The 22,382-nt window shown below is 36.2% G+C and overlaps 1 protein-coding gene across 3 annotated transcripts in view; it reads left to right on the forward strand.

Annotated features, from left to right (window-relative positions):
- The window catches only part of LOC149795125 (uncharacterized), a 60,180-nt gene extending 39,184 nt beyond the window's left edge, over nt 1-20,996 (forward strand). For all 3 annotated transcript variants that reach the window (XM_089964834.1, XM_089964832.1, XM_089964831.1), the window contains one exon: nt 16,293-20,996. In XM_089964834.1, coding sequence (XP_089820960.1) covers nt 17,130-18,035 — 906 coding nt within the window. In that variant the 5' untranslated portion in view covers nt 16,293-17,129 and the 3' untranslated portion in view covers nt 18,036-20,996. The remainder of the gene's footprint in view (nt 1-16,292) is intronic.
- Nucleotides 20,997-22,382: the final 1,386 nt, after the last annotated feature.

Consider the following 22,382-nt stretch of genomic DNA (forward strand, 5'->3'; position numbering starts at 1 on the left):
GCCGAGTGGTCTAAAGCGCTCTCCGTTACGTATCACTGCCATCTCACCTCTGTCTGCGTGGGTTCAAATCTCGGATTTAGCCAATGTGGGTATGTGAGAAAGCTTGCCAGTAGCTTCTCGAGGGTCGGTGGTTCTTTCTGGGGATTTCCCGGGTTCTTCCTCCACCATTAATACTGGCCGCCATGTATAGCTATCGTGTGCTGAAAAATGGCGTTAAACCCTACAACATAAATACATATATACATACATACATACATACATACATACATGCATACGTGTTGAAAATCTCATTTTAAATTAAACACTATTGATCCATCTGTAATAAAGCATTATAGCATTTATTAATTCCTTGTAAGAGCGACAGTTTAGTGTTGGATCAGTTGTTTATCATCCACCCCACCCCAGGGCCAGATGGGGGCGGGGGTACAGGGTTTCCGGACCCCCATGCTAACAAAAACCGTACACACACACACACACACACACACAAACGTACAGTCACGTGTCACTCGAAATTTTATCGTTTTATTCTTCCGCATGTTTATTGGGTATTATGAAAACTTTGAGTAAACAGACATTATTTTGCTTTGATGAACTTTCCAAGAAAGTCAGTGCGCTTTTGAAATTTTGTTAACTCCCCCACCCCCCACCAAACCCCCCACCCCCCACGCCCCACCCCCCAACACTTAACTTGATGCGGCCCGGCCTCGCCTTACCCCGAATGTATTTTTGGCACAATACACATCGCGCTGCTTAGTAAATCGTTTGCTGAATATATTATCCCAAACTATATCTTCATTTTTCAAGTCAGTATTCACGAGGAAACTCAAATGTAACACCCGTGATACTTGTTTGATCAAGGTTTTTGAGGAGCAAAGATGAGAGGAACATTTAGTTTGTTTAATGTAAACCCTCTTGTATAGTACGGCCATAAAATTATTCTATGCTATATTTGACCAGAATCCACTCAAAATCAATCATCTGGATAAGTAAAGCGAATTTTCTTGTTACGGTATCACGGCATGCTCACATTTCGGTGTAATCAAACAGAGTGGTATTCTGCGCTGAGAGGTAAGCAGTGTTAATTGATGTGTGGGATAGTTGGGAATAAGAGTTGTAACTGAATTATATATAGGAGTGCTTGTATCACCGAGGTAGGACGACAACAGGTTGAACTAGATCGTCAATTTGAATTCTGTAAATATTTATCCCCACACTTAAGCGAGGAACTGAGCTATAGGTATTGCGTGCTGTACGTGAATCAGTCCCAATGTTTGTCAGTCTGTTCTTTTGTCAGTCCATTTCTCGGACTGATCTTGACAAAACCTGTCATCATTTATCCTTCTTATATGTTTGAAGCGTTTAGTTGAAAAGTTGTGTGTGTGTGTGTGTGTGTGTGTGTGTGTGTGTGATTTGGATTGTTAACGTAGCTTTAAAAAATGTTCATTCATATAGCTACGATGTCAGCAGTGTGGCAGTTTATAGAGATGCCTTGCACATGAGCTTCATGCCTCAGACATGTAGCATCATGTCCCAACCAGTCACATTATCCTGACACCAGGCCGACCAGTATCAACACTAACTTCTTATTGCTGAGCCACAAGCGAGACAGCTGTGAGTACCCTTTTTATAAGTCTTTGGTATGACTCGGTCGGGGTTCGAACCCACGACCTCCCACGTCCGAAGCGGACGCTCTAACCACTAGGCCACCGGAACGTTCCAAATTGTGTAAGTTAAAGAGGTAATTATCTAGATGCGCAACAGAGATTTATTTGTTTCCCTCCATAATTCGTTGTGTATTTGTTACGATAGTAGAATGTGGCATATTGTTTGATGCTAGGGTCTATCATGGTCATGACGTGATACGGTTTTCAAGCCATAACATGCTGTTTTAATTTTTTATAAAACATTTTGAACGTAAGACATATTTTCTTTAGAAATGCTTCTTTACCGCGATTATGCAAAAGCCACTTAAGGTGGACTGCTGAAATCTCGAGTGCTGTAAAGATATAAACTAGAAATAGCAGCTTCGCGCACCTGCTCATTGCTGAACAGACACTGCAGGAGTTTCATACCGAATCTACAGAACTCGCGCTTTCGATTTGTTTCGTGGCTGTTTTTTCTGCTAATATCAGGAAAAGAGGGTCCACGTCTCACTGATTATCGTCACACGAAGCATTTCATCGCAACAATCGCGTGTTGTTATATATATATATATATATATATATATATATATATATATATATATATATATATATATATATACTTCTGACTGAACTACTTTCTATGTTAAAGTTCGTAGGAATCAATGAATACTATTTGCTCACGTGTACTAGTATACAATCAAATTAATCTACACGATTGCTAGATCTATTTTAAAGAATATTTTTAATGAATTTTTTCAGGTTACATGCTGCAATTACATTTTTATATAACCTGAATATAATTACATTAATTCGATAACGGCTTGATCTGAGGGAGTTAGTGAAGCAGAATGCTACATGAATAGTTAAACGTTTGATCATTTCATGTAGTTACAGAAGTGCACGATCACAAATTAAAGAAATGTCTCTTTGATCTTTTCAGTATTTTAAATTAATTTTGTATTATAAACCATTAGTCAGTGTTCTCTTAATTATATCAGCGTTACGAGATTGTAATTAGTTCCCTTCTGTCAAGGAAAACGTGATGTTGATGTTGTGAGCCTCTCTGTCAATTTGTACTTGGTAACCTGCATTTCCTCCGACCTACACGTACCATATAAGATGAGGGCATCCGACTTTGGGATATTGACAGCTAGTGATGGTGGTGGTCGTCTGCAGACATGCACATTGGTGTCAGAATTTCTGCCCATCCCCTGAAGAAGAAGCTGTAAAGGTGGCGGGAGTGCGTGGAGAGACTCTTTTGAAATATATATATATATATATATATATATATATATATATATATATATATATATATATATATATATATATATATATATATATTGTTAGGGATAACATAAAGCTGTAGGGATATTATTATAATAGATTTCTAGTTTGTAATATAGTTACATAGTTAATATATACGATCACTTTGGTCACTTATTGCAGTTAGAAGGCTCTAAGATTAATCAAAAAATGGAAATAAAACTGGTGATACTCTAAGTGTAGGCCGGTGCTGCGAATCTAGCCCACAGATGTCTTTATATTAAATTCGTACATCAAGCCTAATGTTTCAGTGTCCCTTTAAGCATTTTAAATTCTTCATTATTTAAAAGGACGGTCAAATTACAAACTGATTTATAAATCGAGGCAGATCTTTCTTTTTTTTTTCCCCTGTGTCCATGATCTGGGTAAAAACTGACATTGAAAATACATGTAAAGTTGCCTTAATTAGATTATATTTATATGTTTTTTGTCGCAGATATATGTAACTACTCGCATGTCGAGGTCACACACATGAAATTTGACGCAGAGGTAAATTATCCTTTAATAATACATATTTTGAACGGTTACATATGGTATGTCTCCACGACACCGTCGATTTGTTGACTGTTTTGTCCTGGACAGCCTCAGACTTTACACTATAGCATTTTAGATCAACTTCACTGAATTTTTGTAAATATTGAATAGCATTACATAAAAAAGAGCCGATTTTGTTTGATAACCCTGATCGGAGGATTGAAAAATTGTACAAGATTTATTAAACGAAACAATTTATCATCGCCTTACGAACGCGTAGTCACTGACATATAACCAGCAAGTAATTTTAAGTATCGCGCACGTGCCGTATCGCATGTACCACCTTTGACTTGAAGAAAGTCTACCTTTAAAAGATTTATGTAATTGAACCGTGGGGTAAACATATCGGCTTCAAGTGCTTATTTTCAGTCTAAAGCCATTCTTGTAATTATTTTTTTATTTTTTTTTTTACTTACTGACCAAACTTTTCTTCCAAATAAAGTCACGGATCTATCTAAAATTTCCAGACATTGCGTACGAACCGAAAGAATGGATAAAAGGCAAGAGAAGTTTGAGTTAAATTACCTAATTTTAAATTGCATAAAATGTACATACAGTGAAACTGGCTTTAGATTCTCCGTAAATTTAATTACAACCTTTAATTATGATAGCTTTCTCCTAGTGCCACACTCGCACTGATCAAACAGTTGAACATTTCCATACGCTTTGTACTTCAATTGATTGAAAACAACGTGCTGAGTTAAGGAATTATACTTGTTGAGCTTTGATGAGCGTTATGAAAGACGGAATCCACGGCATTTACTTTATATGTGTATGTGAATATATATATATATATATATATATATATATATATATATATATATATATATATATATATATATATACAGAGAGAGAGAGAGAGAGAGAGAGAGAGATAGTATTGCGGATTGGAGGGGGGTCACTATATATAGTGTGCATCATATACAGAACACTAAAATGCAAAATAAAATCCAGGGGGGAAATGGCAAATGGTTGTTGTTGTAGGGTTTAACGCCATTTTTCAGCACACGATAGGCTATACATGGCGGCTAGTATTAATGGTGGAGGAAGAACCCGGGAAAACCCCGGAAAGAACCACCGACCCACGAGAAGCTACTGGCAAGCTTTCTCACATATCCACATTAGCCGAATCCGAAGACTCGAACCCACGCAGACAGAGGTGAGATGGCAGTGATCCGTAATGGAGAGCGCTTTAGACCACTCGGCCACTCGGGGCCCCGAAATGGCAAATGGCAAAACGTTAACTTTCTAAACTAGAAAACTGTGACAAAGAGAATGTTTTTGTTCATCGGTGAAACAAGGAAAACGCTTACGCGAGAGAGAGAGGAGAGAGTACAGTTACGAGCGAAAGTGGTGGTATTTGTAAAAGTGCAAACATTTTTGGGAAAAATTAGCTGATCAACACACACTCCTTCCAAATACTGTTTTGTCAGTCTCCGTTGACAAGTTATCAAAAACAGGCCTCATTCCTGGATTAAAGCCCAGGTATTTAATGTATAAAATGAAGTGATATTAATGATTTATATAAACAAAAACAATCAATCACAATAAGATAAGAAGCAGATAAAAACAACATTTCTCAATAGGTTTTCTACAGGTGTTTTGTCATTAACAATATACATGTACCTTAAAAGCTGGTCCTTCTTTAAGGTGCAAATACGTTGGATTAACCTACCTAAAATCAGAGGGGTGTGTGTGTGTGTGTGTGTGTGTGTGTGTTGTACGTGATTGGCACAATACCATATCATCTGTGATTTATTCAACACAACGTACACTACTCTCGAGTAATGGATTTGAATTTACGAAGCTTGCGTTTGGAGTTTTCATTCCAGATCTGTTACCAAGTATATTGGAACATGCCAGTTAATATAATATTTGACGTTAAAGCACACTAAATAGAATCCTCCAGTTGGAAGTAGGTGACTACATGACGTCTTTGGTTGCTTGATATGACATCCTTTATAAAAGTGTTGTAGAGGCAACTAAAGGTACGTTTTCCTGATGGTATGAACAAATCATATTTCTGAAAGGTCGTCGGTATTAACGGGTTGTTAAAGTTCTGGATTAGCAATGCTTTCGGGGTGGCAAGGTAATTTGAAAAAAATCACAAGTTTAAGCATTTTTGTAATCTTCGTGGTAAATATGGAGGCTTGATCCGTTAACCGAAAAAGAAAAATTGATACTTAAAAATGAAATGATGTGAATTTCTCCATTTGTGAACATTCAGTAGCCAATGGTCCAAAGTGGGAACATTCACCTTTTTTGATCGTTACCATCTTGGTGACATAAGTTGGTAGTCATGGTCATTTCAAAACAAAGAAATTCTTAAATGAATCGTGCGTTTAGGCATTGATTCAAATTCCTTAAGGTTACAAAAGAATAACACAAAGTACAAAGCATTTATCATTTCTTTAGTCAAACCTTATGCCTTTGAAAGGGTAAAGTATCTTTGAAAGGGACAAATATGCCGATGCGTCAAGAATATTTGCTCTCACCTATTCGAGCTTTTGAAAGGAAAATAGACGCAAGAACAAAAACATGAAAAATGGTACATGTTGCTCATCCCTTGCATATACAGATATTTAACTGCATGTCGCTTATGATCAGTCAGTCACTTCAGATGTTGAAAGTGTTATTTTATTGGAGTCTTTAATCCAGCACTGAGCAAATCGTATCACTTTGTTTTGATAATGTCTTTATTATTTTGGCCAGATAATCGACATATATTATTGATTAATGTGTTTCATTTATAGCAAGACTTCTTCAACTGAGATTTTTCTCTACTATCATTGTGACTAAAAAATTACAATGAAAAGCCCAAGACTCTAAATATATAACAATGATTAGGAAGAAAGTAATTATCCCCACGCTCAAAATATTTACATGACCTCACTAAATTTATACATAACCTCATTAAATTTATGTACACGACCTCATAAAATATGTACATAACTTCACTAAAGATATGATGTACGTGACCTCATAAAATATGTACATTGCCTCACTATTTACATGACCTCACTAACTATATACATAACCTCACTAAATATTAGTATATGACCTCACAAAATATGTACATTACCTCACTATTTACGTGACCTCACTAAATATATTCATAACCTCAATTAATATTTGCACATGACCTCACAAAATATGTACACTACCTCGCTAACTATTAACATGACCTCACTAAACATGTACATAAAGTCACTAAATATGTGTACATGACCTAACAAAATACGTACAATAAATACCACACTATTTACATGACCTCACTAAATATGTGCATAGCTCACTAAATATGTACCTAATCTCATTAAAGATTATATGACCTCATCTAAAACGGTGGTATACCGCTCCGGTGGCCTAAGTGGTTACAGCGTCTGCCACTGATGCAGGAGGTCGTGGGTTCGAACCCCGGCCGAGTCATACCAAAAATGGTACTAGCAGCTGCATCGCATGGCGCTCATTAATAAGAAAGAGGTTAGAGTTAGGACTGGTCGGCCTGGTTTTAGAATAATGTGACTGGGTGGGACATGATGACATCAGTATAAACTGCCACACTGACGAAGATTGTTAAAGCTACGTTAAAAATCTATACGTGTCTCACACATAAACAAACACACAAATATATATAAAGTGAATTATCAGTGGAGATGATACCGCCTGTCTGATTACATTAAATCCGACTTGTTTACAGTTAATAGTTGAATGCAAATTTCAATTCAGAATATGTGAGAAAAGAAAGTCTTACAAGCAAACACTGTTGCCTAACACTGAATATTATTTATCAAAGAAGACATACATATCAAGTATTAAATAGATCAATCCTAAAGTTGACCATTTTATTGTACTTGAACCAAAGTTCTTGTTTTCAGCACAAGGATCTTAACTGTACTTAATCTCTATTGGCTCCCTTTCCTTCCCTGACACTTGCTACCTTGGCATGATGACGCCAGATCCAAATCAGAGACATTTTAATTTTAATAAACCATGCGGACAGTTTCAAAGGCTCTTATTGGTATTTTCTTTACAGTATTCGTATTCTGAGGATGGAAACTAGGTCCAAGACTGCAACTCGAGATCTGTAATCGCAAGAATGAATAGCATAAACATCAGATCTTGAGTTTTACATTCAGTTTCCACTCTCTGTCAACTAAAAATTGTTATTAAAGTTACGTCACTTTTGATTGGCTGATTGGCTGGTACAAAATCTCAGGCTCAGGCTCAAGCTCCAAGGATCATTGATTTTCAGGCTTGACTTCATCGATCTTTCAGTAATGGCATTAATCCTTAAATCTGAATTATATTGCCACTAAAGCGTTAGCATCAGTCCTTAAATCTTTACATGAGATTGCCAACTACAGTGTTAGCATTAATCCTTAAATCTTTACATGATATTGCCAACTATAGTTTTATCAGTAATCCTTAAATCTTTATATGATATTGCCAACCGAAATGTTAGCATTAATCCTGAAGACTTTACATGATATTGCCACTAAATCGTTCGCATTAATCCTTAAGTCTTTACATGATCTTGCCAATTGCAGTGTTGTCATTAATCCTTAAATCTTTACTTACACTGCCAACTACGGTGTTACTATTAATCCATAAATCTTTACATACTATTGCAAGCTACAGTGTTAGCATTAACATTGAAATCTTTTCATGATATTACTAACTACGGTGTCATTTATAGTCCTTAAATCTTTACATATATTACCAACTATGGTGTCAGCGTTAATTCTTAGATCTCTACATGATATTGCCACTAACGTGTTGGCATTAATCCTTAATTCTTTACAGGATATTGCCAACTATAGTTTTATCATTAATCCTTAAATCTTTATATGATCTTGTAAAGTGCAATGTTAGCATTAATCCTGAAGACTTTACATGATAATGCCACTAAATCCTTAGCATTAATCCTTAAGTCTTTACATGACATTGCCACTAAATCGTTAGCATTAATCCTTAAATCTTTGCATGAAATTGCCACTAAATCCTTAGCATTAATCCTTAAATCTTTGCATGAAATTGCCACTAAATCGTTAGCATTAATCTTTAAGTCTTTACATGATATTGCCACTAAATCGTTAGCATTAATCCTTAAGTCTTTACATGAAATTGCCAACTACAGTGTAAACATTAATCTTTAAATCTCTTCTTGATTTTGCCAGCTAATATGTTACCCGTGATAACAATATTTAGTTTGTCGGATGTAAAAATGCCTCGATTCACCGCATAAGTGTATTTTATCGTAAGATGTTTCTTATAAAAATTAACAGTTGTAGACGACTTTACAAATTAGCTCAAATAATTGCTTTGATACAGCTTTTTACAGTGTGCCTGATTTCTTTACTTAATAAGGTAATCAAACTGCAGTAATTTGTCCTTGATTTGGGTATAACACAAAGCCCATCATTGATCACATTACCGTTTTAACCGGTATTTTAAAAAATTATGTTTACTAGTAACCCCCAGCAAAACATGTACAAAACCCAGTCTTTAATCATCATCCATATACCGTATATTACTTTGAATGAGATCAGGAGTTTAATTCGAGAAATTTGTCTAATTGAACCATAAATAGATGCATAACCTTCAGGGACCAATTCACATTTGATTAAGTTCCTTTATCTGTTTAATTTTATTAATAATGTCCTTTTCTGATCAAATAATACACTTTTTTGCCACCGTTAAGGACTTAAGATATTTGTTTTTAAATTTTCACTTTAAATTTTAGCCATATGGAAAATCATTCAAATTTTACTGACACGAGATTCCTACTCAGAACGAGACCGCTCCGGTGGCCTAATGGTTAGAGCGTCCCCCTCGGATACGGGAGGTGGTGGGTTCGATCCCCGGCTGAGTCATACCAAAGACTTACAAAAATGGTACTAACAGCTGCCTCGCTTGGCGCTCAGCATTAAAAGCTTAGTGTTGGGAATGGTCGGCCTGGTGTCAGAATAATGTTGTCTGGGTGGGACATCATACTACATGTCTGCGGCATGATGCCCCAGTGTCAGACATCACTATAAACTGCCACACCTCAGACATAGTAGCAATATGACTGAACACGTTTTAATGTTACATTAAAAATCCAAATCACACACACACACACACACACACACACACACACACACACACACACACTCATGCTCTGAATTACCCTCATTAAAATGCACCCATGAATAAAGGTCAGAAAATATCTTCCAATTTAGAGATATTCAATGATATTACACACACACACACGCACGCACACACAGGATAAACTGAATTATCAGCGAAGGTGACAGCCTATCCACTCTATGATTACATTAAAGCAATCTTGCTACCATTTAATATTTGAGTGTAAATTTAAATACAGAATTGAGCTATATCATGAATGAAATTCTTACAATTAAACCCTTTTGTCTAACGTTACACTTTTGTCTGACGTTAAATATTTTTTCTAAAGTAAACACATCTATCAAGTATTTCAAAATAGACCAATCCTTAAGTTGACCATTTTTAGAACCACGGTTTTACTTTTTCAGCACAAGGATCTCAACTGTACTTAACCTTGTATGGCTCTCGTTCCTTGCCACAAAATGTCCCAGACATATGTTACCTTGTCAGAATGACGGCAGCTCAAAATCAAAGGCATTTTAATGGTAATAAACCATGTGAATGTATTCAAAGACTCTTATTAGTATTTTCTTTACAGTCTGGGTGAAGGTAACAAAACATTATATTAAGTCATTCGTATGCCATAATCAAATGCTGTTTTTGATAATTGACCGTGACCCTAAAATTGTCACACATGGCATTCTTAATATGTTTGATTGAGAACTGAAAGGATGATACAAAATATACGCTACTTCGATCGGAGACGTGGAAAATTAGTCACTTGTCTGCAGGTTTAAAAAAAATAATTCAAAGCTACTTTATTTCTGATCGCAAATAAGTCATCCTTAAGTACCAGGTCCTGGTTCCACTTTTCATTTCAATGTTACTCTGAGGTGAGAATCTTCAAAGCTTCTAGAATGAAATTCATACCGGCAAAAACCTTTTTCATTACACTGAAAATTTTAATTGAACTAAACTAAAAATACTTTATAATAAAATATTACTCACGCCTGGATATACCAGTACTAAACTCGATTTTAATCTTTACTAATATATACACTGCTGTCGGGCATTTCTGTGCACCTAAGATTTTCGTTTCCAATATTGAAGCAAAACGCATACCGAATCGAGCGATTGACAAAAATAAAATACAGCAATGCTTACCATTTGAAAAAATGCAATTATCACCAGAATATATTATTCAAAATAACATTAATTTTGGACACAGGGGATACCACCCCCTTGTTTTCCTGACTCGCGATATGTCGGCCTATTCTGCCCATAGCTTTGAAAAGATGTAATGTTTATCCATCGGGCTATAGAAATTAAATATATTACTTTGGACTGTTTATGTCAGCAGTTCAGTCGAGTAATTAAGTCAGGTTTATAGCTGGTTTTACAAAATTCAACGTAAAAATGCCAATAAATGGCAAGAAATATTAAGCAAACTAAACCGATCTTGTAAAAAAAAAAGTTAAGTTCAACATTTTATGAAAAATAAGCTATTGCGTGGAAGAGAAACAACAATGAATAGGATGTAATGTGTTTACAACATCTTGTTGATGGGGCAAATTTACTACAGAAGTTAGAAACAGACTATTCGCCAGGGTATTTGTTGAGAATTTATGATCTAGTGGCAAGTAGACACGTTGGATAGCAGACGATTTTGTACGTGTGGAACAACGTCTTGCAAAATTGGAAACTTGGATTAAAATAGTTTTGTTTTAAGGTACACATTTCCATCTTTATTTTAATGTATTTATTTGTATGATTCTAAAAGATGCAAAGTAAATCGGATTTTCTGGGTTACCGGTTCAAGAAGGTCATGGAGTGGGTTTTCAAGCTGCCATTTAGAAATCACATTTTTATGTGCATTTCGAGTCTAAATGTGGGATATTTTTTGTACGCCTTATGGCTATCGCTTTTCCTAATTAATGTACGATTGTTATTTCTGGATACAAAATGGATTTTTGACCCAAAATAGCACGTGATCAAATGTTTACAGAAATGAGTATCGTTGCGCAGAATTACCCGACGCGCAGAATAGGCCAACATAGCGATATATATATATATATATATATATATATATATATATATATATATATATATATATATATATATATATACACACACACACAGATATATGACGGTAACTTCATAATTTATCGAATGAAACCAAGAATAGACGCAACATTGTTTCTTATTTTCAGTGCAAACTCTCGTGGCTTACAGTTAAAAAAATATTGAAAATAAAAAATGGAAGGCGTTACATAAAATTCCATACTAAAGTACTTCACAAATACCATGCCTTTCAAACACATTCTAATTGTCTTGAACACGACAAATGAGAAATTATGACTTTTAACTCCAGACAGCATTGAGGCTTCCTGGTTAGTATGTAAGATCACAAAACTTTTTTTTTTATACCAAAGATTACTGTTTCAGATCCCATGTTTATCTTACATTAATAGTCTAAAACTCTGTTTTACGCCTTGCGCCATAATAATAATAACAAAAGCCCCCACCCACCCATCCCCTGTGATTTCCGATCAAAATTGCAAACCCCAGATTAAAATCGCCCATTATAAGCTAAAACAATGTACTTTCACAAACCTTCCTACACTGCAATACTAACTATCTCCTTTTGCCGAAGAAGGCATTTGGCTGGCAGTACTGGCCTATTTTCAAAATGTATTGCATTCGCATTGATAATATGTTTCAGCAGCTGTTAAAGGTCAGGGTCATATCACGAATTGCGGATCTGACTAAAATGCACGGAGTCTACTCTTGAGAGATCGAAATGCGCAGAAAGCAGGAACAACGGATGATATAACAACACTGCCCATACGCAAGCGTATTGTTATTAAACAGGAATAGCCTGGTTTAAATTTAGTCAACCGTTTAAAAAAAAAATTAAAAAAAAGATCATAACAAGACCCTTAGATAATTGCCATGACCCGCTCTGACACTACCGTATATTAATACATAAAAAAGATCAGTTTTGGCTATCGAAGGGGCTGTGTTGAAAACTTTGAGATACCTAAAAGTGAACTCTTTGTTGATGAAATCTGCTGCTATAATGACATAAAGAATGTAAATTGGAATTAAATGATCATGGTTGGGTACTTATTGATGTATAAATTGTTACCTAATCGCACCCAAAGTTAACATAAAGTCCTTCGGACGAAGGTATTATGAAATATGGTCAATATATATATATATATATATATATATATATATATATATATATATATATATATATATATATATATATATATATATATATATATATATGTGTGTGTGTGTGTGTGTGTGTGTGTGTGTATATTAGACCCCATTCAGCTAGTTCTTATCAGGAAGGGTCTCGTAACAGGCTATAAATTAAAGCTGATGCTATTTTAGAGAGACGCGGGTGTTTATGCTTTAGAATGTTAACACTCTCCAATTCTTTCAGTTGAGGATACACTACTTGCCAAAGTTTAACAGCTCACCTTTATCTGTCTTCCTTACATCTTAATGTACATCGAAATGTAATGAATATACAAACTTTCCATGATAAAATTAAGCATATCACAGGTATCACGGTGTCTTTACCGGAGATTATAGCATAAGGGAAGACGTCACTCAACGCGCTTGAAAAATATAGGCTGTCCCCTCACTCCCATCCATTGGTTTTATCTAGATTTTGATATTACCAGAGTATCAGGTCACCCAAAGTATGGGTTATAGAGTCCGCCTAGGATGCGGGAGGTCACGGGTTTGAACCCCGGCCTAGTCATATCAAAGACCTATTAAAAATGGTATTAACAGGTGCCTCGCTGGGCGCACATCATTAATAGATTAGTGTTAGGACTGGTGTCAGGATAATGTGACAGGGTGGGACATCATTTTGCATGTCTGCGGCATGATGCCCCAGTGCTAGACATCACTTTAAACTGCCACACTACAGACTTTGTAGCGATATGACTAAAAATTGTTAACGCTACGTTAAAAATCCAAATCTCACACACACACACACACACACACACACACACACACAAACCGCTAAAGTATGAAATTTAGTAATTAGCTTAAATATTTCATACAAAACATCGTTCCTAAATATAATGATTTAAGGCCAATTGTGAATCTAAAAAAAAGACCACTGTACCAAGACAAAAGGAATAGTCCGGAAAAATGGGCAGGGACCTTATTTGCTTGAAAAGGGCGTATGTTTACAAATAGAAGTATAAAATAGGTACTTTAATAGAATTTTGATTCTTATGCAGTTCCAATGACACTAAAGTTGACCGTCTGTGGTATGTTGTGTATGTAAAATGTTTTTAAGTCTTTTTCACTATCAAAACCATGGAGTCATTATTCATTTCCGCAGGTGATAAAACAAATTATAATCCCCGAATAGTGTCTCCAGTGTAAAATTTAGTCAATGAATATCCTTTCACTATGATTGTTGTTTGGTGCATGTAATATAACATACACTAATTCATGCAAAGTGTCCCCCACGTCTTGAACAAGGAACAATACATATTCTGACGAACACTGTTCGAGATTCTTGTGCTGTCGTTGACACCCGCTTCGTAAGAGGCAGAATATTAGCTCCTAGAGAAGGATTTCGGAATGTAATTGTCAGAAGGATTATATGTGTAATCCTTATCCGTCATTCTGTAGGTACATATCTTTGTAAATCATGTTTTAACGTGTCATTGAATGAAACCGTATTGCTCTCGTGAAGTTTAGTTTATTTTCAACGGTTTCCCTCCTCTTTCTTCCCTGGCTTCTTCATCTTCGACTACTACTACTACTACTATTGCTACTGCTGCTTATGCTGCGGCAACTACTACTACTGCAGCTGCGATGGGGGTATAAGAGATGTATGTAATTGTTGGAAAATATTGTTTTTCATAAACTATTGTGTAATGAACCGCACCGGTGTCCTAAGTGCGTAGAGCATCCGCTTCGAATGCGAGAGATCGCGGGTTCAAACCCCGGCCGAGGTATACCAAATATTTCTGAAAACTGCACAAGCAGCTGCGTCGCCTGGCGCTCAGTTTTAAGAGGTTATTATTAGGACTGGTCGGCCTAGTGTCAGGATAACATCACTCGGTTGGGACATGACGCTACATGTCTGCGGCATGATGGTCCAAATCCACACATCACTATAAACTGCGCACTGTGGACATCGTAGCGATATGATTGAAATTTTTTTATAGCTTCGTTAAAAATCCAAATCACACGCAAATCTTGTGTAATGTTCAGATCCTCGTATCAAGATGCGAAAGCACAATATTGATCAAACTTTCGCTTTGTGTGTGTATGTACGTTTGTTTGCACTCTTTATAACAAGTATATCTCTGCCATTCTTACACATACTTCAGTTTCAGTTGGTTGGTGTATCACCTTATTGTATGTAGACGTGCATGCTAACGGCTTCTTCGTTTCAGGTTCTACTTTAATGGAGGTTTCGCTCTTTTACAGCAATATTAATTCTTCACTACAGCAGATCTTGTAATTAGTATAGACCAGGAACCATTCAACATGCAGGATTCAATTTAATTTTGTACAGTATAGCCCGGGAACCACCCAACATGTGGAGGTTCAATTTAATTTGTGCATTTCCTCGTAGCTGTGTATGTGGTTTGTGTGGGTTTTGTCTTGTCAGCACTAAGGTCCTGTATAAGTAACTTCATATGATGAGATATGTGCTTGTAACGTGCATTTCCCAAACAACCATTCGACATAATATATTGTAACTGGGTATGCACTTTGTTTCATAATGCCGTTTTATGATTTTTTGTTGTTGTCCAAAGAAGTTATGGCTCCTTGAATGCACGTCAACTTGACATTGGTTTCAAATAGCTAACTTTATCAAACCTTTTTAACTTTAGCCACATATGGCCTGCTGTTTCAAAATAAAGGCCTTGGATGAATTTGATTTTCTGGAGTTATGGCCTTTGACGAGTTTCATCGACAGAGCCTGACAAACATCTGCTGCATATCTACCAAATCAGGCATGCATATTTAAATTGCCGAGACCAGGAAACAATTTGATTTCTCGCGTTCCACAACATTATATGCAATGGTTATGCCCATTCTCTTGACTTTGGTTTCCACAACATACCCTTGCTAAACGCTAAACTTTATTGCATTCAACTAAATCAGCTTTATATTGACAAATCCTTGACAGAGTGTGATTTAAAAATGTTCCATGTTATCATTTCGGAGAGTTAAGACCCACTACTGTCTGTTCTTCCAACAGTGTTTTCCAGAGCATACCCTTACTCAGGAATATAGACATTTCAACCAAAGGTATCTTTATCTTTATATTAATGGGACCTCGAATGAGTTGGAATGACGTAATTCGAGGTCCGGATTTAGCAGAGTTATGGCCCCTGAATGCCAGTTTCATCCAACTTTACATAACATCTTCTGTTAAATACCCAGCCTGACAAATTGTTGGGGGTGAGACTCTCTGTGGTGTACCCCTCTCTTCTAGCTCAGGTTTCTCATCCTTAAAATTATGATGGAGAGGGATGAGGTGACAATTATTGATTAATAACGGATGTATGAGCAGCAGTAGTAATATTAGTAACTTTGTCTAAAATTTTATATTTTGTGAAATATAGTGATTAGTGCTGATAGTTTTGTTTATCACTGTCTAATTTTATTTAATTTTTCTTTTAGGTCATATTTGGATAGAAGCAAGAAATTAACTATAGTTTTGTAGAAGGAATATGGATAATATAGATGCTTTCCTGACTTGTGTATGATTCCACGTAATCGTCCAACCGCTTATACAGAGAGAGCAAGACAATCGTAACCATAAATACACTGGAAAATTGAGGACAAACATTGTGTACGTTAAGAGAGGATCGTCAGTTGATATATTTATGACATGTCTTTGCCTAAGATTCCAACGTGGTAATGAAACAGCTTTCACTGACGATCGAAATATTAAAGCCGAGATAATATTTTAATGTAATAACAAACCCCAGGTGTGCATGAATAGAATGGGAAAATCTGTACACAAAGCTAGTGGAGCAGGATGTGTGACTGGGGCATAAGATTGGATTAGATACGGATCAATTGTATTATCCTCATGAAATAAGCTAGCAACACGGTTCAGTAAGATATATTTTCTTTCAAATTTTCAAAGTTGATGCGAATCCAGTGACAGCAAAAAAGGGTTTGATCAAATTTAGCTCGTGCTACGTATGTATCTATATTTAGAAGGTTTTAATTGAATGCCGTGGTTTGTGCGACCTGTTCAGAGAAAGACCGACCCTTCCTTTCAAGCTTTCTTCATTTTGCTCGAAATACGATAATATGAATCATGTGTACTCAGTGATTGACACATTTCTAAGTCGGTTGGTCTGCAGATATGATTCAAACCGGTGCTCGGGTATGGAGTAAATTGTTGCTTATATATGAACAGAAGGATAATGCAAGAAGTTAACGGGATATATCATAGAGCATCGTAAGATTGAGTTTGTTTATGTCAAAATAGTTACAGGACAGCTGATGCCAAAGGAAAACAATACAAGAACAGATCTTGTCTCTTCCCCGCCGATAGGTTCCCCAACATCAATTGGTTCCCGTAGGAAAGTGGGGTTCCTCGTCTCCCAACGTCATTTACCGAGAGTGCGCACAGAAGGTTTGGCTTTGCATTCAGAACAAACAATGGTTTCAAGCAATTCTTCAGATCAGAGCAAGCAAGAGATTGCAAGAAGGAAGGACACAGCGAGACGACATCTAATGGGGACACTTTACACGAAACATTCGCCTGTTAGAAGAAGTTTTTCTTTCGTGGCCGGTGAAAGACCATCGGTGCACAATATTCGATTCCCAAGGATGACGATGAAGGACTCGGAGGAAAAAACTTCTCGGAAAGTTGATATTATCCCCAGGAGGAAGATTAGTGTTGAAAAACAGTCTACAGTCAAGCATAGATTGTCAAATGATGCATCTGATTGGGCGTCGGCGTCCATATCTCAGACGGATGCTACAAATAAATCACGCCCAGACAGTCTGAAAATTAGTTTACCGGATATAATTATGGACTTCAACCTCAGCGCAAGTATGCTGGCGGCCAATAGGGAAAGGCGAATCGAAGATATTGATTCTGATGATGCAAAAGAGGAAGATGATGTACACGTAAAGATAGAAGACCTGCTGATCAGTGACTTGTCAAAAGATGAGTTTCTCAGGGAAAAAAGATCAAGAAATAAATTGTGCCATGGAAAACACCGACCGGTGACACCCGGCCTGCTGGATTCACTCAGTAAGATGAAACTATCTTCGAAAACAAAAACAGAGCAATGGATAAAAACATTATCTCAAAATCCAGTGTCTTTCTATGATAATTACAGACTTGATTCACCGCATGAGAAAATGGCATACCCCAAATGGATTTACAGTGATGTTTGACTTCTTCATGGCAGACATAAAGACGTCATTTGAATTAACTGAAATCGGCGGAATTAAAGGGTTGGAAATTCCACATTCCATGTGATTTGATGAACCAGCTTCGACTCCAATATATGAAGTTCTAGTTAAGAGTAAAGGATCCAGATTTCCTCTTAGTGGCAAAATTCTTCAACATCGAACCCATTCTTCGTTCTGCTTGTGAAAGACATGACCCCATATTCTCGAATCCTTTTGAGAACCCAACCCAAGCTGGTGTTCAACGTCTGAAAACTCTGATGGCCTGTAACTGTCAGTAGAATGAAGATATGATGATAGAACTCACATAATCTTATAAACGTTGTTTATCCTACCAACATACCGTGTTTCAGTTACATATACCAAGCCAAAAACTTTTGATTTGGGTGGATAACCTTGAGCATGAGTTCCGCGCTAAAAACGTTTAGAGAATGTTCGCCGATCGTTTTGTCCTTGGTCCAATCGTTGGGCATCCGTCTTAACTAATTATCGCTACAAATTTTTATCTACCGTCATAATTGCCATGAAACTTCATAGCACATTTTTCTAAACCTTAGTTGGTTCCTAATGAAAATCATGCATCTCGGACAACCGATATCACCGCAGTGTAGATTTTATTAAAATACTTCTTGTAATAAGTAATTATTTCTAAATGAAAATGATGTCGCTATAGCGTTCAACATAGACAAACCAAGCCGATCTGAACTTCCAAAATGCTATCCATGGCAGTCATTTTGTTTTGTCTTTCTCTGAATGAATTCCTATGATGTGTGGTAGATTCTAAATGAATACGGTTCGTATCTGACTTCACCAAATGGTGTCCAAGGTTGCCATATTGTTATGGGTCTTCCTCATAAACCGATGGATGTATTAAAATAGTGTTTCTACTCAGAAATATCTTATATTATGTAGTTTGTTCAATGGTAAAATGACGGTGACATAACAGCGTCCCATGGCTGCCACTGAGAGAATCTTTAAAATAGTGTCTATCTTCTTCTCTTCAATATATAGTCATTTCACTTTGGGCCGTGAAATGACTATATATTCATTTCACTTTGGGCTAGGGGCCCCGAGTGGCCGAGTGGTCTAAAGCGTTCTCCGTTACGGATCACTGCCATCTCACCTCTGTCTGCGTGGGTTCGAGTCTAGGATTCAGCCAATGTGGGTGCGTGAAAAAGCTTGCCAGTAGCTTCTCGTGGGTCGATGGTTCTTTTCGGGGTTTTCCCGGGTTCTTCCTCCACCATTAATACTGGCCGCCATGTATAGCCTATCGTGTGCTGAAAAATGACGTTAAACCCTACAACAACAACAACTACAACAACAACAACAACAACAACAACATCACTTTGGGCTGTCATTAAAATGCTTCTTGCAACTTACAGTTGGTCCTGAATGAAAATGGTTCCAATATGACCTCCAAATTGTGCCACTGTGACGGCCGCCATCGAATTCATTTTTTTGTATGGCTGCTTCTCCTAACTCGTTCATTGTTTTGACCTATTGTAAACGTCACACAGGTTATGTATCAATTATGCACCGATTATTTCAGTAATGGGTGTCTTTTTGTTCGAATTTGATTCTACATACCTTTAAGTGGCAAGTATTTACTTCATGTGGATTCTTATACGTCCACATTCCTTTGGAAGGTCATTATTTAGACGCCTCGAGAACTGCATACGGCAAGATCAAAGTTAAAGTACGTCGACATTTTTGAAAGAAAAGAACCTAAAGTTGTGATCCAGTACAATTTGGATTGAATGTCGCGCTCTGTGATGTCACAGTAAAAGCTGCGCATACTGATAAACAAATTCGCAATACTCTTTATTGTAATGATTCCACTTGAAGTGCCCGTTTCTTGACCTATGTTTAGCACATGGACACCATCGTGAAAGACCATATAAATCGATAATTTTATTCTAGAAGTGTGTTGATGACAGTTTATGTACAGAGTATTTAATAATAGGAATGGAATAAACTTTGGTTAAAGAAAATTAGTGTTAAAATTTGTAAAGAACTATTTATATTAAATTTAAAACGGGTAAATGTGCATACAAGACCCATGTGACTTGCACTATAGATTTTGTTTCTAAAACACTTTTTCCAATGTGTCGTTTGTCCTACATTAAAGTGATTCGAATATAACTTGCAAAATGACTGTCTTGGCGGTTATATTCAAAATATTTGTATGGCTACTTCTTCCAAGTAACATGTGTTCCGATTAGGTACTTTTCACTTAAACAGTGGAACCGTTTTCATGAGGTCCTGATTGTTCACGGTGATGACCTGACCTACAACAAGATAATCAAAATGACGAACTTCAGGTTTGTTATCGCCAATCCTCTGGAATTAATGGTGACATCGACATGGGATTTTCACCGAAATACCTCCTACAATAAATTTGCAACGGGTCCAAAATGAAAATGATGCAGATCTGATTAACAACATATATTAAAAGTCATGGTGAACTTATTTTAAAACCATACATACTGGACCCATCAGGTGGTACGCGTGATATCATCAATAACTGAGGTCTAGTTTATATTGGGAGCGAATTTGCAAATGTGTTCCGCCTATGTTATTACAACATACATAGACGTATATGTCTATTTAAATTCCAGATTTGTGCATGTGTGTGTGTCTATATATATATATATATATATATATATATATATATATATATATATATATATATATATATATATATATATATATATATATATATAACAAGATAAATGATATTTTAATTGTTTAATTTAAATGGATTGCAAAGTTTAAAAAATTTTGTGTTTGATTCGTTGTGGTAATTTTGTATCATCCCCATTGTACATTTAACCACCATTCAAGTCTAAAAGCTTTGTAAATACTGATCATGATATCTGTAAAGCAAAACAAAATATGTTTATTTTTGGACTCAATGCAATGAACAATACAATACTTTTAAATTATTATTATTATTATTGTTATTATTATTATTGACGGATAACCTAAAATGTGAGTCGCTCCTTTACGTAAATAGGCGCCTAAACAATACATAGCTGAAGTTTGGACCTATACTGTATTAACATGGTTGATGCGATTTCACACAACTATTTAGGCAGATAAATGATTGCTAGAACCTGACGTATCCTCCAATATTTTCCTTTCTACCAGTCGGGCAGATAAAAGAAATATAATGCCCATCGATTGAGAACCAATTCTACAAAGAACTAATGCATCCTCATATATTTCCTTTCTATAAGGCTAGCAGATAAATAAATGCTAATGTTCGTCGTGTGTGTGTGTGCGTGTGTGTGTGTGTTCTTGATTTGTAATGTAGCTTTCACCATTGTTCAGTCATATCGCCACGATGTCTGTAGTGTGGCAGTTTATAGTGATGTTTAGCACTGGGGCATCATGCTCCACCCAGTCACATTATCTTACCACCAGGTCGACCAGTCCTAAAACTTACTTCTTAATGCTGAGCGGCTAGCGAGGCAGCTGTTAGTGCCAGTTTTATTTGTCCTTGGTATGACTCAGCCGGGGTTCGAACCCGCGACCTCCTGCATTCGAGACTGACGCTCTAACTACTAGGCCACCGGAGCGGTCTTTTTATCGATTGAGTACCTAATATATCCTTCAATATTTTCATTTCTGTAAGGCCACCAGATAAAATAATCCTAATTCCTTTCCATTGAGAACGTAATTCATCTTCTTATATTTTCTTTTAAACCAGGCTAGCAGATAAATGAATGCTAATGCCCACATCAAGAACCTGATATATTTCCCTAAATAATTTCCTTTATGCCAAGCCTCAGTTTCCTTTAAAACCAGAAAATGTCTCTGGTACCTGGTTAAGAAGATTAATTTCATCGACTCTTGTATCGAGAATAAGAAGTTTTCCAGGTGTAAAATTAAAAATCGAAGATTTGTCTTTCGTTCTTTGTTTCTGTCTCTTCGTCTGACTAAAACAGAAGTATATTCTAATATTTATTATGAAATATAACGAAAAATCTCAATTTGAGATGATATTCAAAGAAAAATCTTAGTACACTCTGAGCCAGTTACGCATATACCAGTTAAATTTTTTTTTTTTTTCATTTACCAATGCTACCATGGTAACATGTTTACTCCTGCAAACACTCTCAGGACAATGTTTTCATAAAATTATTCGTGTATTAAGAAGCAATTATATTAGTACCAAAAAGGAAAACTGAGAAGCTGTAAAAAAATGACATTTGCATAAGAATAATATTGAATTGAATTCATGTTAAAGGAATTTTACCTTCTTTCGTGCTTTTAGCTGATACAAATGTGACGTCATGTGCTAAGAATAAACCAAAAGAAATTCTAACT

The sequence above is a fragment of the Sinohyriopsis cumingii genome, chromosome 7 (assembly GCF_028554795.1).
Source record: "Sinohyriopsis cumingii isolate HCF-2022 chromosome 7, ASM2855479v2, whole genome shotgun sequence".
In the NCBI taxonomy this organism is placed as follows: domain Eukaryota; kingdom Metazoa; phylum Mollusca; class Bivalvia; order Unionida; family Unionidae; genus Sinohyriopsis; species Sinohyriopsis cumingii.